Source organism: Leucoraja erinacea, chromosome 27 (genome assembly GCF_028641065.1).
Source record: "Leucoraja erinacea ecotype New England chromosome 27, Leri_hhj_1, whole genome shotgun sequence".
NCBI lineage: Eukaryota > Metazoa > Chordata > Chondrichthyes > Rajiformes > Rajidae > Leucoraja > Leucoraja erinaceus.
Genome location: NC_073403.1, coordinates 13,156,812 through 13,180,350, shown reverse-complemented (window position 1 = coordinate 13,180,350; position 23,539 = coordinate 13,156,812). Strand labels below are relative to the sequence as shown.

General features: G+C 43.9%; 1 protein-coding gene across 3 annotated transcripts; it reads right to left on the bottom strand.

Moving 5' to 3' along the window:
• Nucleotides 1-384: 384 nt before the first annotated feature.
• Nucleotides 385-23,539, bottom strand: LOC129710226 (transmembrane ascorbate-dependent reductase CYB561). Of its 3 annotated transcripts, XM_055657072.1 has the most exons (7): nucleotides 20,329-23,539; nucleotides 19,896-19,942; nucleotides 16,138-16,376; nucleotides 7,407-7,505; nucleotides 6,444-6,547; nucleotides 5,172-5,329; nucleotides 385-4,145 (listed from the first exon to the last, which is right to left on the bottom strand). In XM_055657072.1, the coding sequence occupies exons 3-7, from the start codon at nucleotides 16,343-16,345 to the stop codon at nucleotides 3,944-3,946; spliced, it is 771 nt and encodes a 256-aa protein (XP_055513047.1). In that variant the 5' UTR covers nucleotides 16,346-16,376; nucleotides 19,896-19,942; nucleotides 20,329-23,539; the 3' UTR covers nucleotides 385-3,943. The 3 variants fall into 3 exon arrangements, with proteins under 3 accessions (XP_055513047.1, XP_055513045.1, XP_055513046.1); XM_055657070.1 differs by lacking the exon at nucleotides 19,896-19,942 and having other exon boundaries at nucleotides 20,329-23,538; XM_055657071.1 differs by lacking the exon at nucleotides 20,329-23,539 and having other exon boundaries at nucleotides 19,896-20,301.

The window sequence follows — 23,539 nt, the reverse complement described above, 5'->3', positions numbered from 1 at the left end:
TCTGGACTCTCAGTTACCTGGGGACGGAGTTGGTTAATCTTGCTCCTCGAAAGAAAAATAATAGTGCAAACACAAATATACGGAAAATAAAATAAATACTGAATGATGTGCCCACAGGAGTGCAGACACAAGCAAACCTTCTTGTTTCTGATGCCATTTACCCATTCCAGCAGAAGACACCCATCCACCCCCACCCCCCTCCCTCTACCCAGGAGTAGCAGTCACTACATCACCCTTTCCCATTCCAATTTCGTCCTGTTTTCCCACCCCTGGGCACTCACAAGAAACAGAATCAGGGAAATTGACAGGGTGTTAATAAACCTCAATGGCCCACAATTGGGCAGGCTTTTCTTAGTCAACACAATTTCCTCCTCCCCCCCCCCCCCCCCTCTGATTTGAGACGTTTAGTAGGTGGATTAGTTATTGCAATTTACCCCTTGTGGGAGAATCTGAGAGGATTGGATAGGAATGTGGAGAGAGTTTAATGGCTGGATATGAAGGGGTGGTTGATTGCCAGCACAGACTCAGAGGGCTGAATGGCCTATTCCATGCTGTATGACAAAGCCTCCATGGGAGTATGTTGCCAGGCAACTGGTTACTAGATTGGTAACTAAGTGGGAAATCCACTCGCTTCTCAGTCTGAAGAAGGGTCTTGACCCAAAAGATCGCCTATTCCTTTCCTCCAGAGATGCTGCCTGACCTGCCGAATAACTCCAGCATTTTGTGTCCATTCACTTCATCTGGTCAAAGTTGGTGGCGTTGGAACCCTCAGCTATAAATCCTTCTTTCAGCGATGACTGCAAGGTTTAACTAGAGCGAAGTTATTTTAAAGTTTTGACTATTTAAAGAGAGTGAAAAGGAAATAAGATCTCAAGTGGTGTCCACAAAATTAAAGAGCTGATTTACTGGGGAGCTATCACTTTAGGCTGGTGTCATCAACATGAGAACTGCTCAGTGACCTCTCCAGTGTTCATAGACCTTCGAGGCAGGGAAAATGCCGGAGGGTTCAGCAGGGTCTCCGAGGAGACGTTGAGTTGGAGGTGTGTCATCCCTCTCTCTCAGCAGGACGTTGGTGAGCAGGGAGCCAGCTGAGCTGATCCAGTTGTCAATGGTGTCTGGGCAAGCTGTTTCATTCACTCAGTGGTTGATTGGACCAGGGGCTGTGGACCAGGAGCAGGCCATGTGTCCTCGCCCTTCACACTGATCAGGACTGTGCTTGGGAACAGGGCTGGATGCCAGGTCGTGACATGCCATTGGGCTCAGTGATGGGGAAACCAGCCCTGGCTCCCACAGGAGGGTGCCCAGGCAGTCTGATGAGACATTCGTCCCAGAGATGAGCCTCTTGCAGAGAGTGTCACTTGCATTAGTCTTAGATCAATATGGTGCATTTCACCACCTCAGGGGAGCCCAAATTGCCTTGGATCTTGTAATTGGTTAATCTGTGGGAACATTTTCAAAGTCAAGCCTCTCTTGGGAAAAAGAGGAAACAAAGTGCTGGAGTAACTCAGCAGGTCATGCAGCATCTCTGGAGAACATGGATAGGCGACGTTGTAGGTTGAGTCCCTTCCTAAGACTCCTATCTAGCATTGTTAAGAGTCTTGGGGGGGTTTGCGGGATTAAATTGCAGGTTTGTATTGGTTGTTGGAGAAGGATTTTCTCGGGCTGCTAGCTGATGAAGAAAAATCGTTCGTGCTTCCGTTCCCGTTTTTTTTTTTTTTTTTTTAATTGCATCGCTGGATTGAAGTTAAATGCGACTTCGAATGCCTGCAACATCACGGATCGCAATATGAGGACAAAACAAAAGGTATGTCGTTTATTTAACATATTATCTTGCTTTTGGTGTGGCTTTTAATCACATTAATCTTATGTTGCGAAAAATGTTATTTAGGGCCCCATACGAATCGGCCATGTCTTGCCTGCCGATATGGACTTAAAATATATGGCATCGGCCACATTCCAATTGATCACATTCCAGAAACATCCATTCTCAAGATAATCAAATTTTTTGCACAATCATGTCATAAGAACATCTAAATCATCTATATGTTGTGTTATTGTCTATCCATGATCAATATTTTCATACTAAATATCCACAGTACAGTTTTAGTCAGATGTATTGTGGAAACATTAATGATTTTGATTATCTTGAGAGTGGATGTTTCTGGATTAATTTATGGGAATTAAACATTAAATTCCTTCCATTTGACATATAAAATCATGTTATATTGTGAATTCTTGTGTGAATTGTTGCTTGTTATTTGGACAGGCCATTTAAAAATTTTAGCCTTTTCTTAAGAAATATATAGATGTTTAGAATGATCTAGTAATTTATTAGATGAATTTAAATGATTTGATGAAACTGATGAATATGAATTTTTTGGGGGATATTTACTATTTGTTTTAGCGTTTAACTTTATAATATCTACTTTTTTTCGAAAACTGCAAATAATAACTTGTTTCTATTAATGCTGTTCAGTGGGTTTTTTTCTTTACATTTGAAACAGATGTCTCCGAAGAAGAAATACTAAATTGTCTAGACAAATGCCCAGCAAAAGAGACTGATTTAGACAGCATTCGCAGAGATTATCCAAATTTGAACTACTCCAAATGTGATGATCTACAGGACATTCTTAATGTGAGAATAGTGGGCAGAAAGGCATGTCATGCGTGGTTTGATGAGCAAAAATCTGCATTTTACAATGCCAAAATTGAAAAGTTGAGGAAAAACAAGGTTGTATATCTGTTACAAGAGTTACAATCTGAGGAGTATGATGATGCTACTCATTATGATATGCCAATGTGCCAGCTAGCAACTGGTCTTCTCCATAAAGACTTGGTCTTTTGCTAGAAATTCTAATTTCTTTACCTGTCTGTTATGGACTTACAGCATATAATACAATAATATTAAAGTTCTGATCTTGAGAATATCACATTTTTGAATTTTCAAGGTAATCTCGGTGTTTATTACAATTTCTGTCACAACAGTCAATTTTGTAATTAGCTACGATTAGGTAACTAACTAATTATATGCTTTAATTTCAGGTCATCCAAGTAAGATAAGTTTCATATTTGTTTCAGAATACTTCAATCTATAATAACTGAAAATCTCATTCAGTTCTCTTAATTTTTAAGAAAGTTATGGGCTTTTGACTGTCCTCAATCACAGCTTTTGTGTTAAGTAATTGGAAAAGCAATAGGGAACAAGATGCTCATTTCTGAGTATGAAAATGACCATAACCTTTTTAATACTGAAGATATGAGAGTGAATTAGGTATCAAATTAATGTTATTTTTATGCTTTATCTGATGGGATCAATTACAGGCTTGATTTTTTTAAATCTCACCATTTTTTAACATTCCTACCCTATCCATGTTCTCCAGAAATGCTGCCTGACCTGCTAGGTTACTCCATGCCCAAGTGAGTGTAGAAACAGGGAAATGCTGGAAAAACACAAAACAGCACAAAGTGTTGAAGGTCTCGGAGTAAGATCGGAAGGGAGAAAAGCTCCTCAACCAGCTTAATATCCTGCCCCAAGACTGGCGTCTAGAACACACCCTGACCCTCTCCTTCACAACACTGATGTTGCAGTGTTGCCCTAACCCAGGCCTGCTTGGGGTATGAGGCATTGATGGCGGCATGGTCCATGCCTGCTGGGAGCTGGATGAAGATAGGGAGCAAAGTGGATGGCTGGCCAAGCAGGGAGAGATCTGGATATGGTCAGGACTCAGACCCAAAGGATTTCTGCCCCATCCATTGACCCTAGTGGCAATCTACTGGGGGTGTCCTGGACAACTTGGCATTTGGTAAGAAATTTGACATTGTGAACCACCAGACAACAGACATGAACCGACCTGCTGCCTTTTCCAGTTGCGCTCACACACTCACACAGCAAACACCACACTGCCACAATTTTACTTGGTGCTTTGGATCTGAACGTTGACCTTCACTGATCCCGCTGTGAGTCAGGACTCCCTCCTTCAGTCAGGGTCTTGAAGTGCATGGACAGGGCCTCCTCCTCGGGGCTCGCCTCCCGCTTCCACTCGTCCCGGCTCAAGATGTAGCCCACCACAAATCCAAAGGAAACCAGCAACAGCCCGAGGACATTAGCCAGGATCCCCTGGGGGTCGTACTTGGAGTACGTGGTACTGCGAGAGAAAAGAGTTAAACTCATCTTAAATCATGGGAAACTAATATGTAGAAAATAAAAATCAGAGGTGCAAGTGAGGACATCAGTTTGCCCACAACTCCCACTCCCACCCTCACCTACAGCTGCAACCCCTGGCTGGCATGAAAGAAGAAGGAATGCATTACTTACTCTGAAAACCTATATTAAACAAATAGCTTCAACCCTGCATCAGAGAATGGATGTACAGTGCAGCTGGTAGAGCTGCTGCCTCAAAGCACCAGAGACCCAGGTTTGATCCTGACCTCTGTTACTGTCTATGTGGAGTTTGCATATATTCCCTCCAGTTTCCTCCCACAATCCCAAGACGTGTAGGGTTGGAATTTAACTGACCTCTGCAAATCACCCTAATATGTAGGGTGTGGATGTGACAGGGGATTACAAGAACTGGTGTGAACGGGTGATCGATGGTCAGAGTGGACTTGATGGGCTAAAGTGTCTGTATCCATGCTGTATTACTCAATCAATCAACAAGTGTGGCATTGTCGAGTTTCTGGAGCTCAATTCACAGCTGGCTGTGGCCACAGTGCAGGAAACATCCAGTCCAGTCACAGTCACAGTCACATGAGGACCAGTTTCTATTTTAAGTTAAATCAAATTCGATACACAAAAGATTTGTGCAAATGAGGAACTTTCCATTTGACAGTTCCTAATCTGCCTTTCTGAAGTGGCGCTACTTGTGGGAACCAAGGGCCATAGTAAGCCCACACCTTGGGAACAAGACCAGGGAACAGAGAGCGCCCATTCAGAGAGGAGTTCCAATGATCTTGTTAGTGTCCTGACCTCCTGTTATCTGTTGGATGGCACTTCCTAGGGTGGATTTTGGGAAACTGTGCATCCATTATTATTGAGGAGTTTGGGTTAAATTTCTCACCTCTGAAGACAGTGGCCTTGAGGGGAATTACAACACTGAGCTAAGCCCTACCTGTGGCTCCTACCTCAATTGGCCAATAACCCCATCACCTCCCCAGACTCCTTTGACACTTACCTGATGGAAAACAACAGCTTCTCTGTGATCCCAGCCAGACAGGTCCCAATGGCCAGAATAAATAGCCCCATTCCAAAGTACACATGATAGGGGTGGTAGATGGCTCGTAATGAATAGGACAACGTAGGTAGCAGGAAGAATGTCAGTCCCATAACCCACTACAAAAAAAAAAGATCAAAAACATATATTTTATATTTTAAATTAATACTGACATCACAACTTGCATGGTATAAATAATTCCTCAAATCTGTAGTCAGAGGTTGTCACAGAGGAAGCAAAAGTGGTTTGTTTCTATTGCTGCCACCTGGTTATCATCGTACAATGGACAGTGTTCACCTTCAGTTTAGTGTTCTCCTAATCCGTTCAGTCCCCTCCACAAGAAGTTGTTTAGAAGCTCGCTGTATTCCCACAACTATGTGCCTGCCCATCCACAATATGTTATATACTGGTACAGTATGTGCATGAATTTTAATAGTTGCTCTATTTTCCTTTTGTTGACCAGGCATTATTGACCTTGGGACGAGGGGATGAGACATCCTTGAGCTGCTGCAGTCATTCTGGTGAAAGTGTTTTTTTTCAGTGCCTTAGGATAGGTGGGGGGGGGGGGGGGGGGGGGGGGGGGAGATGAATAGCAGGCTGAAGGGGGGGGGGGGGGGGGGGGGGGGCTGTAGTATTGATGCTCTTTCACTTACATATCCAGCCTTCCAGCTTACTATGCCATGTATGAAAATTGCTTTCATGTTCAGATGGTAAGAGTTTTGAGGTTTAATCAGTCTCGTCCCAATATCATCAACCATTTCATGTAACTTGCAACCTCACACGATTGCTCTGGAACATCCACAGGATTGTATCAGAGCTCTACCTGATGCAGTGCTTAAAGATTTCCTTTACACTGTGTACATTGCAACAGTTAGAACAGAAACAAACTCTGTCATCAACTATTTAAATGTAGAGTTAAGGTTTCAGAACTCAGTTTGTAAGGTCTCACGTGAGATAGGCATTTCAAGCAGGTCACCCACCTTAACAAACAGTTTCTAACCACACTGCCAACTTAACATGGTTTCTGAGGCATTAAAGATAATCTTGGCCAACGTCACTAAACGCTATTTCCTAACAAGTTTACCGGTGAGAGCTCAGAGGTTTCTCACTCAGCCTCAATCCCAAGCAATTTTAGAGGAGGGGGTAGTTAAGTTCAAGGGAATCCCACTTAGGTTGGAGCTTCTGAGGGTGAGCACCTCAGGGGACAGGGTAGTCCATTGAAGGACAACCTACCTGTAAACAGAAGAGAATAATGGTTATGAGGCCACACCAGCTGTGAAGGCTGTACATCTGGGGGATTTTCTGCGCGGTGTGAAAATCAAACACAGCAATCGTACCTAGAAGTGGGGGAAAAAAAAGGGGTCTTACAGTGTAATAGCAGTAAACAACTGAGCCCATGTCTTGGTCACCATCAGAACCACCGACTCCAGTCACCCCCACCAGAGTCAAACCACAGACTCAAGTCAACCCCCATCTAGCTCAACCACTGATCCCAGTCACCCATTGGGAACAGACCACTAACCTCAGAAATGTAGGTCAGGGTCAAATTACAGTCCCCAGTCGCCTCCATCATGGGCAACCACAGATTCTCTATTATGTTGCAGACCAGGTTTCCAATCAGAGTGCTCTATAATCCAGTCTTCTCTGAGTGTTTTGACCCAGGTACCATCCCTCATTACAAGTAAATCAGTCACAATAAAAAGTTTATCTGGGTCCCAGATCCTGATCCTGATCCCAATCACCCTACAATATGGAGACACAAGATGCTGGTTTGCAAAATGGAAGAGTAACACAGTGGGTCAGGCACCATCGCTGGAGAACATCTATGTTCCCCTGAGATGCTGCCTGACCCGTTATGCTACTCCAGCACTTTGGGTGTCCTTTTTTTCCATCCTATATCATGAGTGTTATAATTCAGGCTCTTTAAGGATGCAGATTGGTGGACCAAAAAGATCAAATTAGGCACAAAATAATTTGCTACCATTCACAAAAGAGTCACGTGTTTAGAAAACATTCCCTCTTTCCAGTACTTTTCTCCCCACCTTCCTCCCTGTGCCTTCTCTCTCCCCCACAACCCCCCACCACCACCTTGAGCCTCCCTCTCTCTCTCACTGCACTGGAGAATGCTCCCATTTTTAAGATGCTCCCCCTGTTGTCATTGCATGCAACTACATACCTCTGCCATGCTTGACTTACCTACAATGACAGCCACCAGTGCCAGCAGTTGGATGGATGCATGCAGGATCTTGGCGGTGGTTTTACTCTCGTTTCTGAGCGTTCTGAAGACCAGAATTGCTGCAGGAGAGACATTAAGTTAGCAGCAATGTTTAGAGATTGTGATGTGGTCGCAGTATTGCTGACATGTTCATGATTTGTAATTGAGGAGAAGCATCAAAGGGAAGCCTGGGCCTGGCCAATAATGGTAATGTTGTTCCCTCAGTCTCTCCAGTGGCTCTGCTTTTCCATGATGTGTCTAAAATATGTTGCAATAAATATCTAAAATACTATGTCACCCCCTCCTCACAAACTAGGGGTAATTTACAGAGACCAATTAACTTACAGACCCGTATGTTTTTTGGATGTGGAAGGAAACTAGAGCACCTGGAGAAAACCCATGCGGTCACAGGGAGAGCGTGCAAACTCCGCACAGCCAGCACCCAAATTCAGAGTCAAACCTGGGTCTCGAGAGCCGAGAGACGGCAGCTCTACTAGTTGCACCACCGAGCCACCCTTAGGATGGGCTGAGTCTCGCCTCTTAGTAAAGAACACAAGAAACATGGAGTTGGCCACCCAGCACTGTGTGCCTGTTCTGCCATTCACTGTCATTGACTCATCTACTTCGCTGTCATTTTCCTACACTAAAATGAATCAAATGAAATCGGGTTAATGTCCTGAAAACTAGATCTATATTTAAAATCAGCTCAGTGATTGAGCCTCCAGAGTCCTCCAGGGTGGAGAATTCCCAAGCTCCCTCAGCCTCCGGGTGCAACATTTTAAAATCTTATTTAAAACTGTGTCGTCAGGTCCTTTTCTTCTCATTCAGGAAATCATTCTCCCTGGATGAAGTCTGCAGATGCTGCAATCTAGAACCAAACCAGGATGCTGGAACAACTCATTGGGCTAAGCGGCATCTGCAGAGGCAAAAAGATGCACGTTGACTTTCCAGGTTGAGATTTAGCATCAGGACTGATAGGGAAGAGGAAAGATTGCCATTACATAGCAGTTCAAGGGGGTGGGAGAGCCTGGTAGTTGGAACCAAATAGGGTGGGGATGATGGGCAAATAGAACCAATTGGAGCAGAGGACAGGTGAACAAAACTAAATGGACAAGTGAGTGTTTGGAAAGAACACATTTTTTCAGTGGTATGAACACTGACCCTTACTGATAGTTACCCTCAGGCAACTCAAACCCTGTATTTTCCCACACCACATTTCCTCCCCCCCCCCAGCACTCCTGCAGTAACTTCATCTAGGGTACAGTCCCGATTCTTCATCCTACCACTTTGGAACTGTTACGGTAGGTACAATGCCGAGGACCATATTTTGCACTCTCTATATTTCTCTTCTCTGCACCCTTGCACTCAGTTTAGCTTGATTGCATTTATGTGCAGTGTTATCCTATTTATTGAATAGCACGCCAACAAAAGCTTTTCACTGCACCTCAGTACACGTGACAATAATACACCTATACCTACCTAGCTCTGTCTGACGATCATCCCCTCCTTATCTGCTTCTCCTCAACACTTACCAGCCTCTATCTCACAACTCTCTCTGGTTTAGATTAGTTTAGTTTAGGTTACCCTCTATAGACCTTTTCATTTCTGACTGCCGGCAGGACATTGAAGATCTTAACTTTGACCTCACTTACCTACTCTATGCTCAGAAAATCTGAAGAACGGTTCTGACCCAAAACGTAGTCTATTACTTTCCTGCAGAGTTACTCCAGCATTTTGTGTCTATCTTCGGTGTAAATCAGCATCTGCAGTTCCTTTCTCCACTGCTTTCCCTATGATTGGTAACATTGTATTCTGAGTAGAGGCAAGAGTTGGGGAGATTGGGTTGGCTACATTTGAGGTAACTTGTTCTGTTGCATGGCTCCAGAGGAAGGCCACGTTTGATTAACGCAGGGAATGCTCTCAAGTCACAAAGGGCCCTTCTTAAAATTCTGCTCAATTCTGATGTACAGATTTGCAATTCCATCCGGTCCACATGCACAACAGGCAGTAGCTGAGTGAGTGCTACGGTGATTTGATTTGTGTTTATCCTTGGGATACGAAAGGAGAAACGTAATTATACTGATCATACATCAAAATACCTTGTTTTAAATTGAACCCACCAAGCTCTAGGCTGTAAGCTGATCCGATTTCCTATTTCTAATTTCCAGATGCCTTTCACAGTCAGTACTCCAAGCTATCTAATAGCTCATTTACGTTCCCTATAATGCATGGAAACCTCATTAAAAGCAACAGCCCCAAGGCAGTACAGGTACCAGACTTGGTTTGGTTTAGCAGAAACTTCATATGAACAAACATGCCATGCAGATGCTGGAACTCAGTGGGTCAGGCAGCGTCTTTGGAGGGAAACTAGCCCTGCCTGGGTTTATTCCTGGGCACGCAGTGTGTAGGCAGAATGTGTGTTGTATCTTGTAACGTTGACACTCCTTCTTCTTGCATATGGCCTGCACGGCCTAAAGTCGTGGGACAATATGTTTTATTTGATCTTATTTGATTGTGCACACCAGATTGATTGCATTCGTTGAAAGTGGGTGGACCATGTGAAGGTTGCAATCCCCCACCCCACGTTGACACTGATCATGGTAGATATCCAACCAGATGATTGGTGTCTGATGTCAAACAATCTGACCGAGTCCACTCAAGGCTTAGTTTCCCAGCCCTATCCTCCCTCACTCAGCGGGTCACAACTTACAGTAACAGATTGTTGCAGATATATTGTACTTTTAATGTAGCAAAATGTTCCAAGGAGCTTCAAAGAAATTTTATCAGACAAATGGCATCGGGGAGGCGGGACGGCGATTGGTATTGGTTTTGGTTTATTGTTGAGATACGCCGAGATACATATGTCGCGATACAATAAAAAACATTGTTTTGTGACATATTCAGTCAAATTAGACTACATGAATACAATCAAGTCATCCACAGTGCACAGATAACGGCTAAAGGTACAACAGTTGCTGGTATGAGCCAGGAGTCATTATGTCGCACTTTGGAAGAGAATGGGGTCATTATGGACAGTCAGCTCATCTTAATAAATGGTAAGTCGTATCTTATTAACTTGATCAAGTTTTTCTTTGAGGTAACAAAGGTGATCGATAAGGATAGGGCAGTGGATGTTGTCAACATGGAACATGGATTGTAAGGCATTTGCTAAAATTCCCTGTGGTACACACACACACACACACACACACACACACACACACACACACACACACACACACACACACACACACACACACACACACACACACACACACACACACACACACACACACACACACACACACACACACACACACACACACACACACACACACACACACACATGTAGACGGGCTGGCTAGTAAATTGGCAAATGACAACAAGATTGATGAAGTCATGGTCTGTGATGAATGCTATAAAAGTATAGAACGGGGTACAGATTAGAAATGGGCAGAGAAATGGTAAATGGAGTTTAATCCTAGCAAATGGGAGGTGCTATACTTTGAGAGATCGACTGTAAAAGGAAAATATATAATTAATGGAAAGGCCCTTAACAGCACTGATGTGCAGATGGATTTAGGGGTTGAAGTCCATAACTTGTTGAAAATGGTAACACATGGACAGAGTGGTAACGATAACTTATGGTATGCTTCCTTCATTGGTCGGGTCATTGAGTATAAGAGACAGTGAATCACATTGCAGCTTCATTGGATTTTGGTAGGGCTGCATTTGGGGTATTGTGCGCAGTTCATGTTTGCCCCCTTACTGGAAGGAAGTAGAAGTTTAAGGTGGTGCAGAAGGGGTGCCACTTGGATTAGTAGGTATTAGCCCAAACGGAGAGGATGGACAAACTTGGATTGTTGTTGTCTGGAGAGTCAAAGATTGAAGGGAGAAATGATAGAAGTACGTAACGTAATGAAAGGTATAGATAGGGTAGACAGACAGAAGTAATGTCAAAGACCAGAGGGCATTGCTTTAAGGGACTAAGGGCAACATTTAAGGAGATTTGTTTTACACAAAGAGTGCAGCAAATGCTTGGAACACACGCTGTCAGGGGAGGTGGTGGAATGACATCTGATAGCGGCACTTAGAAGATTTTTAGATAGGCACATGGATTAGCAGGGAAAGGATGGATATGGAATCACGTCCAGGCAGAGGAGATTTGTTTAACCTGGCATCATGTTCGGCACTGTGGGCCAAAGGGCCTATTCCTGTGCTATACTATACTGTCTATGCCTATTATGACTGTGATTGGGTAACATACTGTAGCACAAAGATAAACTGACAGTGACAGCAAGAAAGAGTGACATCAAGAGTTTTAGGCCCCAGTGTTGTGAGTGCTCACACAAGGTACTTTAATTAGACACGGAGGGAGAGCTAACAAGCAAATACATGAAAAGGGACACACAGTGCCCTCCATAATGTTTGGGACAAAGACCTATCATTTATTTATTTGCCTCTGTACTCCACAATTTGAGATTTCTAATTTAAAAAAAATTCACATGTGCACATTGTAAGATTTTATTAAAGGCCATTTTTATACATTTTGGTTTCACCATGTAGAAATTACAGCTGTGTTTATACATAATCCCCCCCCCCCCCCCCCCCCATTTCAGGGCATACTGCCTCATCTGTGAAACATGGTGGTGGGGGTGTTATGGCCTGGGCTTGTCTGGCTGCTGAAGGTAATGGCTCACCTATCTTCATTGATGATACAACTGCTGATGGTAGTAGCATAATGAATTCTGAAGTGTGTAGACACATCCTATCTGCTCAAGTTCAAACAAATGCCTCAAAATTCATTGGCTGGCATTTCATTCTGCAGCAAGACAATGATTCCAAACATACTGCTAACGCAACAAAGGTGTTTTTCAAAGCTAAAAATGGTCAATTCTTGAGTGGCCAAGAAAATCACCCAATCTGAACCCAATTGAGCATGCCTTTTATAGCTGAAGAGAAATCTGAAGGGGACTAACCATATAACCATATACCAATTACAGCACGGAAACAGGCCAACTCGGCCCTTCTAGTCCGTGGCGAACACTTATTCTCCCCTAATCCCATCTACCTGCACTCAGACCATAACCCTCCATTCCTTTCCCGTCCATATACCTATCCAATTTATTTTTAAATGATAAAATCGAACCTGCCTCCACCACTTCCATTGGAAGCACATTCCACACAGCTACCACTCTTTGAGTAAAGAAGTTCCCCCTCATTTAACCCCTAAACTTCTGTCCCTTAATTCTCAAGTCATGTCCTCTTGTTTGAATCTTCCCTACTCTCAATGGGAAAAGCTTATCCACATCAACTCTGTCTATCCCTCTCATCATTTTAAAGACCTCTATCAAGCCCCCCCATAACCTTCTGTGCTCCAAAGAGGGACTAGCCCCCAAAACAAGCATAAGCTAAAGATGGCTGCAATACAGGCCTGGCAGAGAAGACATCCAGCAACTGGTGATGTCCATGAATCGCAGACTTCAAGCAGTCATTGCATGCAAAGGATATGCAACAAAATACTAAACAGGACTACTTTCATTTACATGACATTGCTGTGTCCCAAACATTATGGAAACCTGAAATGGGGTGATTATGTATAACCACTGCTGTAATTTCTACATGGTGAAACCAAAATGCATAAAAATGGCATTATTAAAATCTGACAATGTGCACTTTTGAACCACGTGATTTTTTTCTATTACAAATCTCAAAATGTGGAGTACAGAGGCAAATAAATAAATGATGGGTCTTTGTCCCAATCATTATGGAGGGCATTGTATTTGGTATGTGCCCATGCAGGCTGGGACCTGTTCACAGAACGCCATGTAAATTTTATCCATGCTGAGCAAGCAGCCCAGTGGTTAGCTCAGATTTCTCAATGGGAGAGACAATGTGACAGCTTCACCCAGCCGCACACTAAGCAAGCATTGCCTGCTTACTTGGGGGAATGATTTATTTACAGGTACTGCACCTCAAATTTCCTGAAACCATAACAGTGGCATTCCACTCCAGGACCATGTGATTGAATTTCTAGGACACTGAATTTAATCGCCAGTGAATAAGGTCACTTTAGGGATAAAAGTTGAAAGTTAAAATGTAAAGCACTTTATCTGAATGCACACAGCCTCTAACACAATAGAACTCATAGCATAAATAAACTTAAAATGGTTTTGATCCAATAGCATTGTGAAGGTGTGGCTACAGGTTACAGCGTGGAAATATTCCAGTGCACTTGGCTTCGTAAAGACTGATAGGAGAGGAAAGGGTGTGTCCAATAATAATAGTAGGAAGGGTGGATATGCAAAATAAATTTGGCAGAAACAAAAATTATAAAATGATATAATTATGAGTGGAAGTAATGTAATAGGGCACATAATGTTGTCAGTAGTTTATGGGTCTTCATAATAGATATACAAAGGCAATTGAATGAAGCCTTAATTTAGAGTTAAAACCAGCCCGGTTAAATATAATACAATTAGCATTGAGCAGTGCAATCGTATTAAACTGGGCAAATAAAAATGTCAAACTATTTTGGAATATGAGTTGATAGAAATGCATACATTATGTCAATCCAGAAGATAGTTGAAATCCTGTCCAGTTTGGTAGAACTGGATTAAATGGCAATTTTATGAAAAACAATGATCTAAGGAGATACAATCAGAATATAGTATAACTTTAAAGTTCAAGAATTAAGATCAAATACATTGGTCTAAGGAGCAAATTAGCCAAGGCGGATTTGGGAATTACATTGGTGGTAGTGCTAAAAGAACTATTTCATAATTTTTCAAAAAATGCAACTCTTACTGTGAAATCTCCAGGGACAAACAATTCTGCTGTATAACAGTCACTTCCCCTTCTCAGGGCAATTCCTAAGTCACGTGTTTCCTGCAAATTCCACTTTAGCCTCAGCTGTTTGCCCCTACTCTGACTCTGCAATTTGTAGTATTTTGGAACTGTTAACTAAAAGGGCAGGTCTCCTTCCCTTGTTTGTATAATAACTAGGAATTGGCCCAGCTGCAGATTCATAGAAATGGGAGCAAAATCTGCAGGTGCTGCAAATCTGAAGCAAAACAGACAACCTCTGCAAGTTAAGTACACAGACACAACCAATGCTTCAGATTGACGACCAACTAACTAAAGGATCATCAAACTGACACACTGACTCTGGTTCTCTCTCCATGGATGCTGCCTAATCTGCCAAGGGTATCCAACATTGATGGATAAAACCTGACGACATTATGGGCCACCTGGGATCTGGTCCAGAGCAGTCCACTCCACTCCAATGTAAGAATATCCACCATGGTCAGGACTTGAAAAGGAATGCAAATTCTGAAGTAACATTTTCTTTCTAACAGTACCCTTTTGTGTGACATTCATGCTCTGATAATTAATGGGACCATCAAGTATTTCACAGCGATATGGGGAAAACAAGCAAGGTTCCAGAAAGCAGCAAGCCCCATTCAGAATGACCAACTGATTTCACCATCAAAAGTATTGACAATCGATAGTCAAGACCATGGAAATTAAGACTTGTTCCCTACTTTGAATCTTTGCAAGTAACCCAATTCACCAACCCTTCGCAAAGTCATTCCCACACTTGCCACCCAAACTGTTCACATTCTCTATTCCAAATCTACCTTGAGAGGCCTCTCAACTCCCAGCCTATTTACAATCCACACAATCATTGCAGCAAATGCCACACATTTTATTCTTCCAAAATACGTCTGATGCTGAAGGTCTTTGAAAAGATTTTAAACAAATATGAATTTTAAAATGAACCAAATTAAATCCAAAGTAAATACTTAGATACAAATAAGGACATTGGCACAGCTGGTGGAGCTGCTGCCTCACACCTCCAGTGACCAGGGTCCGATCCCACCCTCGGGTTTTGCCTGCTGAGAGTTTGCACGTTCTTGCCACTGCATGCAATTCGCCTATGGGCTCAGTTTTCTTTTAATGTCCCAATGGCTTGCTGATTATTTGGTTAATTAACCAGTGTGTAGATGAGGGGTAGAACCTGGGGGGAGTTGCTCGGATGTGCGGAGAATAGAATGGGATTAATGTAGCGAAACGCAAAGTGCCAGATTAACTCAGTGGATCAGGCAACATCTGTGGAGGAAATGAATAGGTGGTGTTTCGGGCCGGGATCTTCTTCAGACTCTTCAGGCATGAATGTTGGCAGTAGTGGCTTTGTGTAAATAGGAGGCACAGACTCAGTGGTCTAAACAACCAATTACCGTGTTGAATTCTCCATATGATTCTGAGTTCCAGGTGGTGAGCATACTGTCCACCATCATAAGAATGTCCACCATGGTCAGGGGACTTGAAAACAAATCTATGACCTCCAGTACAAATAAGACAAACCGCTGGATTAACTCAGTGGGTCAGGCAACATCCCCAGACAACATAGATAGGCAATGTTTAGGGTTGGGGTGCTTTTTCAGACTCCACATTCTTCTGACTTCCAATAAAGTTCTCTTCATGACTATCAGCCAGTGTATTTGCAATAAGTATCCAGACAAGCTACAGGGCAGGAGTATAGACTTGTGTTACTCTTTTTTTCATTGATAAGTTAGTCAGCATGGGGTGTGGCGTGGAGTTATTATTGCCGCTGTCAGCCTTATCACTTTTCATTAGCTGCACAGAATGACTTTGAACAAAATCTAGTTGTTCAAATCGAGACATAACATGCAGAGAGAATCAGGTACTCACCATCTCCATAGAGGAAGACCATTCCAAGCACCATGCACAGTGGGTGAACATTGAACTGTTGCGCACTTCCATCCCATGCAAAGCCTCCTTGATAGTGACCCAGCCACACACCAGTTATGATTACTGCAGACAACCCAAGAATCTGTGTTGCAGCCACAAACCAGCGCAGTAGGCCAATATGGCATCCTTCCAGTGGGTTGGCTTCCATTGCAGGATACAGGCTTCTCGCATCCAAAGGCCTGTGGGAGAGATCATTAATGATCAAGTCGATTGAGGGCAGACTGGACAAATAAATAAAATCCAATGAAGAGGGGCAAATCAGATCCAAAATCAGCCGAGTGACAGGAAGGCAAAGGTATTATTGTGACACTAGACACTGTAGATACTGGAATCTTGAGGGAAAAAAGTGCCAGGGGAACTCAGCAGGACAGGCAGCATTTGTGGAGGCCTTGCTGAAGTCCAAGAAGACTATGTTTACCTCCCCCCTCATCAGCTTACATGGTTACCTGTATAGCATGGAAACAGGCTCTTTGGCCCTATCAATTTAAAAAACGTAATTAAAGTTGTGAAGGTGTAGAGAGAGCAGTGGGAGTCCATGTGCTTGCAAGCTGCTGAAATGGAGATAAAGAAACTGAGAATAGGAAGGGCCAGAGAGGGACCCTACGGAAGTAAGAGCAGATGGAAATTATGAGCCGTTTCAATCTGGAACCAATGATATCAGTACTCTAATTCAAAGTTGTGGCTCAAGGACTTAAAGAGCAGCCTTTTTTGCATCAGATTCTGCGTTGTCCATATAACGTCATATCAATGCACCAACCTGGGAACTAGAAAATGCCACATGCTCGAACTATTTAGATCATTATTATTGCATAAATCAGTTCCATTTTGCTGCATTTCCTTTTTATTTTGGAACTTCTGTTCTCCACCCTGAATGATGCAGTTGATCAATATCTGGAATGTGCGCCCACCCCAGCTCACTTTCTACAGCCTCCAGCTCTACTTCAAATCTACCTCTTTGACCTTGCTATTGGATACCGTAGCTTCAGTTTGCTAACCTTTCCACCAATGACCTATAGTGATGATGCGGTTCCAGCATTATTGGTGAGTACCCAATTCTCTCTGTATGTAATGTCTTACCTCTTGCAAGCTTTTGTTCTTACTGGTTAATGACAACAAGAACATTTTGTTTTGGCTACAATAAGCAAACGTGTCCTTCACTAAAGATACTGTAAATTAGAATAATCTTATTTCATACTCATTGAAAGCTGTCAACACCTTCCAGATCTCAGGTCAGGGGCTCTACTTGCAGAATTTGATCCTGGAACATAAAGGCATCAATGTGGCTTGACTACTGGGACAAACCAAAGGGAAACCCCTAAAGCACATGGCTTCAAGAGCCTGTCCTTGGGATCAATATGCTATGGTCTAGCAAAATTCCTCAAGGTGTTTGGACATCATGTTGCAACAATAAAGTTATTAATGAGACTGCACATAAAGTATTGTGTACAGTACTGGTCGCTCAGCTATTGGAAGAATGGCATTAATGTGGACAGGGTGTAAAAAATATCAATGAGGATCTCATCTTAAGGGCCTGTCCCACTTTCACGACCTAATTCACGACCTCTGCCGAGTTTACCCTCGACTCATACTCGCAGGATGGTTGTCACAAGGTCGTAGGTAGGTCGTAGCAGGTCGTGATGCTAGTTGTAGGTACTCGTGGCATCAAGTAGGTCGGGGCGTTTTTTCAACATGAAAAATGTCCACGAGTAAAAAAGGTTGTGAATTAGGTTGTGAAAGTGGGACAGGCCCTACACTGGGTCTGGGGAGCACGAGTTAGGAGATGCTGGACCTTATTCTCTGGATTATTGAAAGTTGAGAGGCGACCTTAAAGGTTTATAAAGAGTTAGACAGAGCTCTTAAAGATAGCGGAGTCAAAGGATATGGGGAGAAGGCAGGAACGGGGTTATGATTGTGGACGATCAGCCATGATCACAGTGAATGGCAGTGCTGGCTCGTTGGGCCGAATGGTCTACTCCTGCACCTATTGTCTAAAATCATGAGGGGCGTCTTTTCACGTGGATGTCTCTTTTCCATTGATTGGGGAATCAAAAAATAAAGGGTGGAGGTTTGAGCTAAGATGGGAAAGGTTTCAAAAACACAAGGGGCAAATTTTTCACATAACGAGTGGTACATATATGGACTGAGCTTCCAATGGAAATGGCCAAGTCAGGTACAATTAACAACATTTGGACAGGTACATAGATAGGAAAGGTTCAAAGGGATACGAGTCAAACACAGGCAAATTGGAATAACTGAAATGGGCATCATGGTCAGTATGAACAAATTGGCCGAATGGCCTGTTTCCATGCTGTATGACTCTACACCTCCTCCCACTCTACTTCTCCATTGACTTCACTCCAATCTCCATCTGCTGTGTAAAGAGACCATCTTCTGATTTTCCTAGACCCGATTACCCAGCCCAAATCACAAAAATAGTACTAAATGCCACAATTATATTTGTTACCAGCATATTCCAGGCATCCACCACTCAAAAACAAATTGTCCTGCACAGCTCTTGAAACATTTCTCTCTCAGTTTATAGATATACTCTTTGCCTTTGACATTTCTACCCACGGAAAAATAGGTGCTATGCTCTCAAAATTTTCTAAGTCTCCCCTCAACCTCCGACATGTCAGAGAAAACAATACAAGTTTGTCCAATCTCTCCTTATCGCTAATATTCTCTAATTCAGGCAGCATTTTGGTAAACATATTCTGGGCCCTCTCCAAAGCCCCTATATCCTTTATGTAATGGGGTGACCAGAACTAATTTAGTTTAGTTACGCATGTGTACCAACATGCAGCAAAAAAGCTTTTATTTGCATGCTATCCAGTCAAAGACTATACATGAATACATTTAAGCTGTCCACAGTGTAAAGAATAAAGGGTACATCTGCACACAATACTACTCAACCCAATTTTTATAAAACTACAACATGACTTTCTGACTTTTATAATCAATTCCCTGAATGATAAAATAAAAAATAACCAATAAGCTGTCATTACCACATCTACCCGTAATGCCATGGAGCTTTGGGCTAGGACCCCAAGATCAAGTGCCATTAAGGGCCATGCCATTAACTGTATACTTTCTGCTTACAACCTCCTAAAGTGCAACACCTCACGCCTGTTCAGATTAAACTCCATCCGCCACGTCTCCATCCACATCTGTAACTCATCAAAATCCCGCTGTACCCCTTTGACAGCCTTCTTCACTGTCCGGGGACTCCACTAATATTGATGTCATCTGCAAATTCACTATCCAACCCATCCACGTTTTCATCCAAGTCCTTTATATAAATCATAAACAATGTCCCCCGCACAAATCCCTACAGAACACTACTAGTCACAGACCTCCAGCAAGTATAACAACCTTTCACCCCATCCTCCCTTTTCTCATTCATCTTGCCACAGCACTTCCCCAAGCAACTGAACCAAACACACCATCTCCGTTCCCTTTATCCAGCCCCCAAACACTTCACCCAAGTGAAGCAGCGATTCACACACACTTCTTCCAAAATCGTGCACACACAGTTCTCACCAATGTGGTCTCCTCTACTCTGGAGAAACCAAATGTAGATTGGGTGACCACTTTGAGGTGTACCTGTGTACAGTAAAGACATTTTAAATCTCCTGCCGGCACAATAACGTTCTAGTTAAGGGTCCGGGGGGGTTGGGGTTCACATTCTCTGAACCTACCTTGACTTTGTACTTTTTGATCTGGAGACTGATCGGAACACACGGGTCTGTATAAAGCAGAGAGAAAGGGGACACTTGGACAAGTGCAAGCAAAGTGGAGTTGGGCTCAGACAGCAAGCCAGCCTCTTGGGGCGGGGTTGACCATCAGGGGGAGGTTCAGCTATACCAGAGTGAAGCCTCCAATTTGTTAAAGTAAACAGGCATGTGGAATCAACGCTCTCAGTCTGTGACCTTTGTACCGCACTCGGGCGTATTTAAAAGTTAATCTGAATGTGCCGCCCCCACGTCAACACTACAGATCACCGCACAAGTTATCTCTTGGTAAACACGCACACGCACACACTGTTTCTGAGCGAATCCGGTTGCAAAGTCCTGGAGAAGAGAGCCACAGGTTCCGACAACACCTCGACTCTGATCTGAACCCAGCACTAACCTGTTCAAACCCCGTGCTTCAGACACCAGCTCACTGGACGTCTCCCTCCTGCCCAGAGATACTAGAGGAGCCTGTGGTATCTTTGCTCCTGCCGTCAGTGGGTGACACACCGGAGGCAGGGGGAGGGAGAGAGGAAAGAGATGGGGAGGGAGAGAGGAAAGAGATGGGGAGGGAGAGAGGAAAGAGATGGGGAGGGAGAGAGGAAAGAGATGGGGAGGGAGAATATCAGCCTTGCTGGTGCGAGGAAGAGATACTAATGGAGCCTCAGGGCGGCAGCTCCGGTGAGGTGTCCTGAGCAGCTCCGGCTGTGTGATGAGCAAAGACAGAGCTAGGCGGGGAGTTGCCGAGCGTCTCCACGTAAATCCCTCCCTCCCTTCGCAACCTCTGGGCCCGCGGTTGCCCTGGCGATTGCAGGAAGGTAGATGTTGTTAGTGCTCTCAGCACCGCGGAGCCCTGACTCATGCCTTTTCTAATGGGAGCCGAGATGCCTGTCCCGGTGGGGCGGGGGGCACGGTGTGGACCACCACCCCCACCTGAAACACGGGACGTATCACAAATGTCTCCTAATGCGAGGCCGAGTCACCGGTGCATGCTTCGAGAAACGCAGAGTTGTTATTTTTTTTTCCTGGCCTAATTTTTATTCCATTTGTGAATTCTGTAAAGGCAATTTTCCGTAACGCGGGGGTCGCCTGTACCTAGATCCAGAGATGTCCAGTGTGGAAATAGGCCCTTCTGCCCAATTTGCAGATGCCTGTGGTTGGCTCATGCCTCCAACCTTTCCATTCCATGTACCTCTCTTTTAAATGTTTGAAACATTATAACTGCACCCCTGTACACAGCTTATTCGGCAGCTCGAGCTACATACTCACCATCACCTGTGTGAAGAAGTTACCCTTCATGGCCTTGTATAAAACTTTCCCTTCTCAACTTAAATCTATGTCGTCTAGTTTCAGAATCCCCTACCTTAGGGAAAAAGACTGACAATCCACCTACTTTATATCTCAATAGACCAACCCTCAATCTCCTGCCTATCCAGTGTTTCTTTATCTTAAGCCTTCCATTGCCAATAGAAACATAGAAATTAGGTGCAGGAGTAGGCCATTCGGCCCTTCGAGCCTGCACCGCCATTCAATATGATCATGGCTGATCATCCAACTCAGTATCCCGTACCTGCCTTCTCTCAATACCCCCTGATCCCCTTAGCCACAAGGGCCACATCTAACTCCCTCTTAAATATAGCCAATGAACTGGCCTCAACTACCCTCTGTGGCAGAGTTCCAGAGATTCACCACTCTCTGTGTGAAAAAAGTTTTTCTCATCTCGGTTTTAAAGGATTTCCCCCTTATCCTTAAGCTGTGACCCCTTGTCCTGGATTTCCCTAACATCGGGAACAATCTTCCTGCATCTAGCCTGTCCAACCCCTTAAGAATTTTGTAAGTTTCTATAAGATCCCCTCTCAATCTCCTAAATTCTAGAGAGTATAAACCAAGTCTATCCAGTCTTTCTTCATAAGACAGTCCTGACATCCCAGGAATCAGTCTGGTGAACCGTCTCTGCACTCCCTCTATGGCAATAATGTCCTTCCTCAGATTTGGAGACCAAAACTGTACGCAATACTCCAGGTGTGGTCTCACCAAGACCCTGTACAACTGCAGTAGAACCTCCCTGCTCCTATACTCAAATCCTTTTGCAATGAAAGCTAACATACCATTCGCTTTCTTTACTGCCTGCTGCACCTGCATGCCTACCTTCAATGACTGGTGTACCATGACACCCAGGTCTCGCTGCATCTCCCCCTTTCCCAATCGGCCACCATTTAGATAATAGTCTGCTTTCCCGTTTTTGCCACCAAAATGGATAACCTCACATTTATCCATATTATACTGCATCTGCCAAACATTTGCCCACTCACCCAACCTATCCAAGTCACCTTGCAGTCTCCTAGCATCCTCCTCACAGCTAACACTGCCCCCCAGCTTAGTGTCATCCGCAAATTTGGAGATATTGCCTTCAATTCCCTCATCCAGATCATTAATATATATTGTAAATAGCTGGGGTCCCAGCACTGAGCCTTGCGGTACCCCACTAGTCACTGCCTGCCATTGTGAAAAGGACCCGTTTACTCCTACTCTTTGCTTCCTGTTTCTTTATCTTAAGCCTTCCATTGCCAATAATATTCTTGTAAATCTTCTCCATCGCCTTTCCAACTTTGTGACATCCTTCCTATAGCTGACTGACTAGAATTTCACAATATTCCAAGTGTTTATAGTTGCAATGATTTGTGAGCCTAAGCCAGACTCAGGAAAAGAGTCTTTGAAGACCGAGACCTAAAGGCTCAAACAAAACTGCTGGTCCACAGAGCCGTTGTCCTCTCCACCCTGTTGTATGGAGCCGAGTCATGGACCACCTACAGCAGGCCCCTGAGAGCCCTGAAACAATACCATCAAAGATCCTTACGAAAGATTCTAAGGATCAGCTGGGAGGACAAGCGCACCAACATCAGGGTTTTGGAGGAAGCCAACATGACCAGCATCACCACCACAATAATGCAGCACCAACTTCGATGGACGGGCCATGTCATCGACATATCCAACACACTTCTCCCTAAACAAATCCTGTACTCTCAATTAAAGGAAGGTCGGTGGGCCAAAAAAAACACTTCAAGGATAACATCAAGAACAGTCTGAAGAAATTCCACATCACATCGAGCAACTGGGTGCAAATTGCATTGGGCAGGCGCCCCTGGAGAAAATCCGTGCAGGAAGGAGCTGCACGTCACAAAATGGAACTACGCCGTGTCGCAGAGACAAAGCCACAGCACCATAAGGAGAGAGAGAAGGGGGGCTCGACGACTACCAATCACCACCAGTCTCCACTGCCCACGTTGCACCAAGGTGTGTGGACCGCGGATCAGCCTCTAGACATCTGCAGACCCACAAGTAGACGACACTATGGAAAGGAGAGGACAGTCATACTTGTTTCGAGTGACCGCCGATGATGTACAGTTGTAATGGGATGCCCCAATTCCTGTACTCAATGACCCGACCGATAAGGCAAGCTTGCCAAACACCTTATTCACCACTGTCTCCCCGTGTTGTCCATTGAACAGAACTGTTTACATGAATCCCTGGGGCTCTCTGTGGAATCTGTGGGTCATACTCTCAGCACCCTACCATTTTCTGTAAATCTTATCCTGGTTTAACTTTCCAAA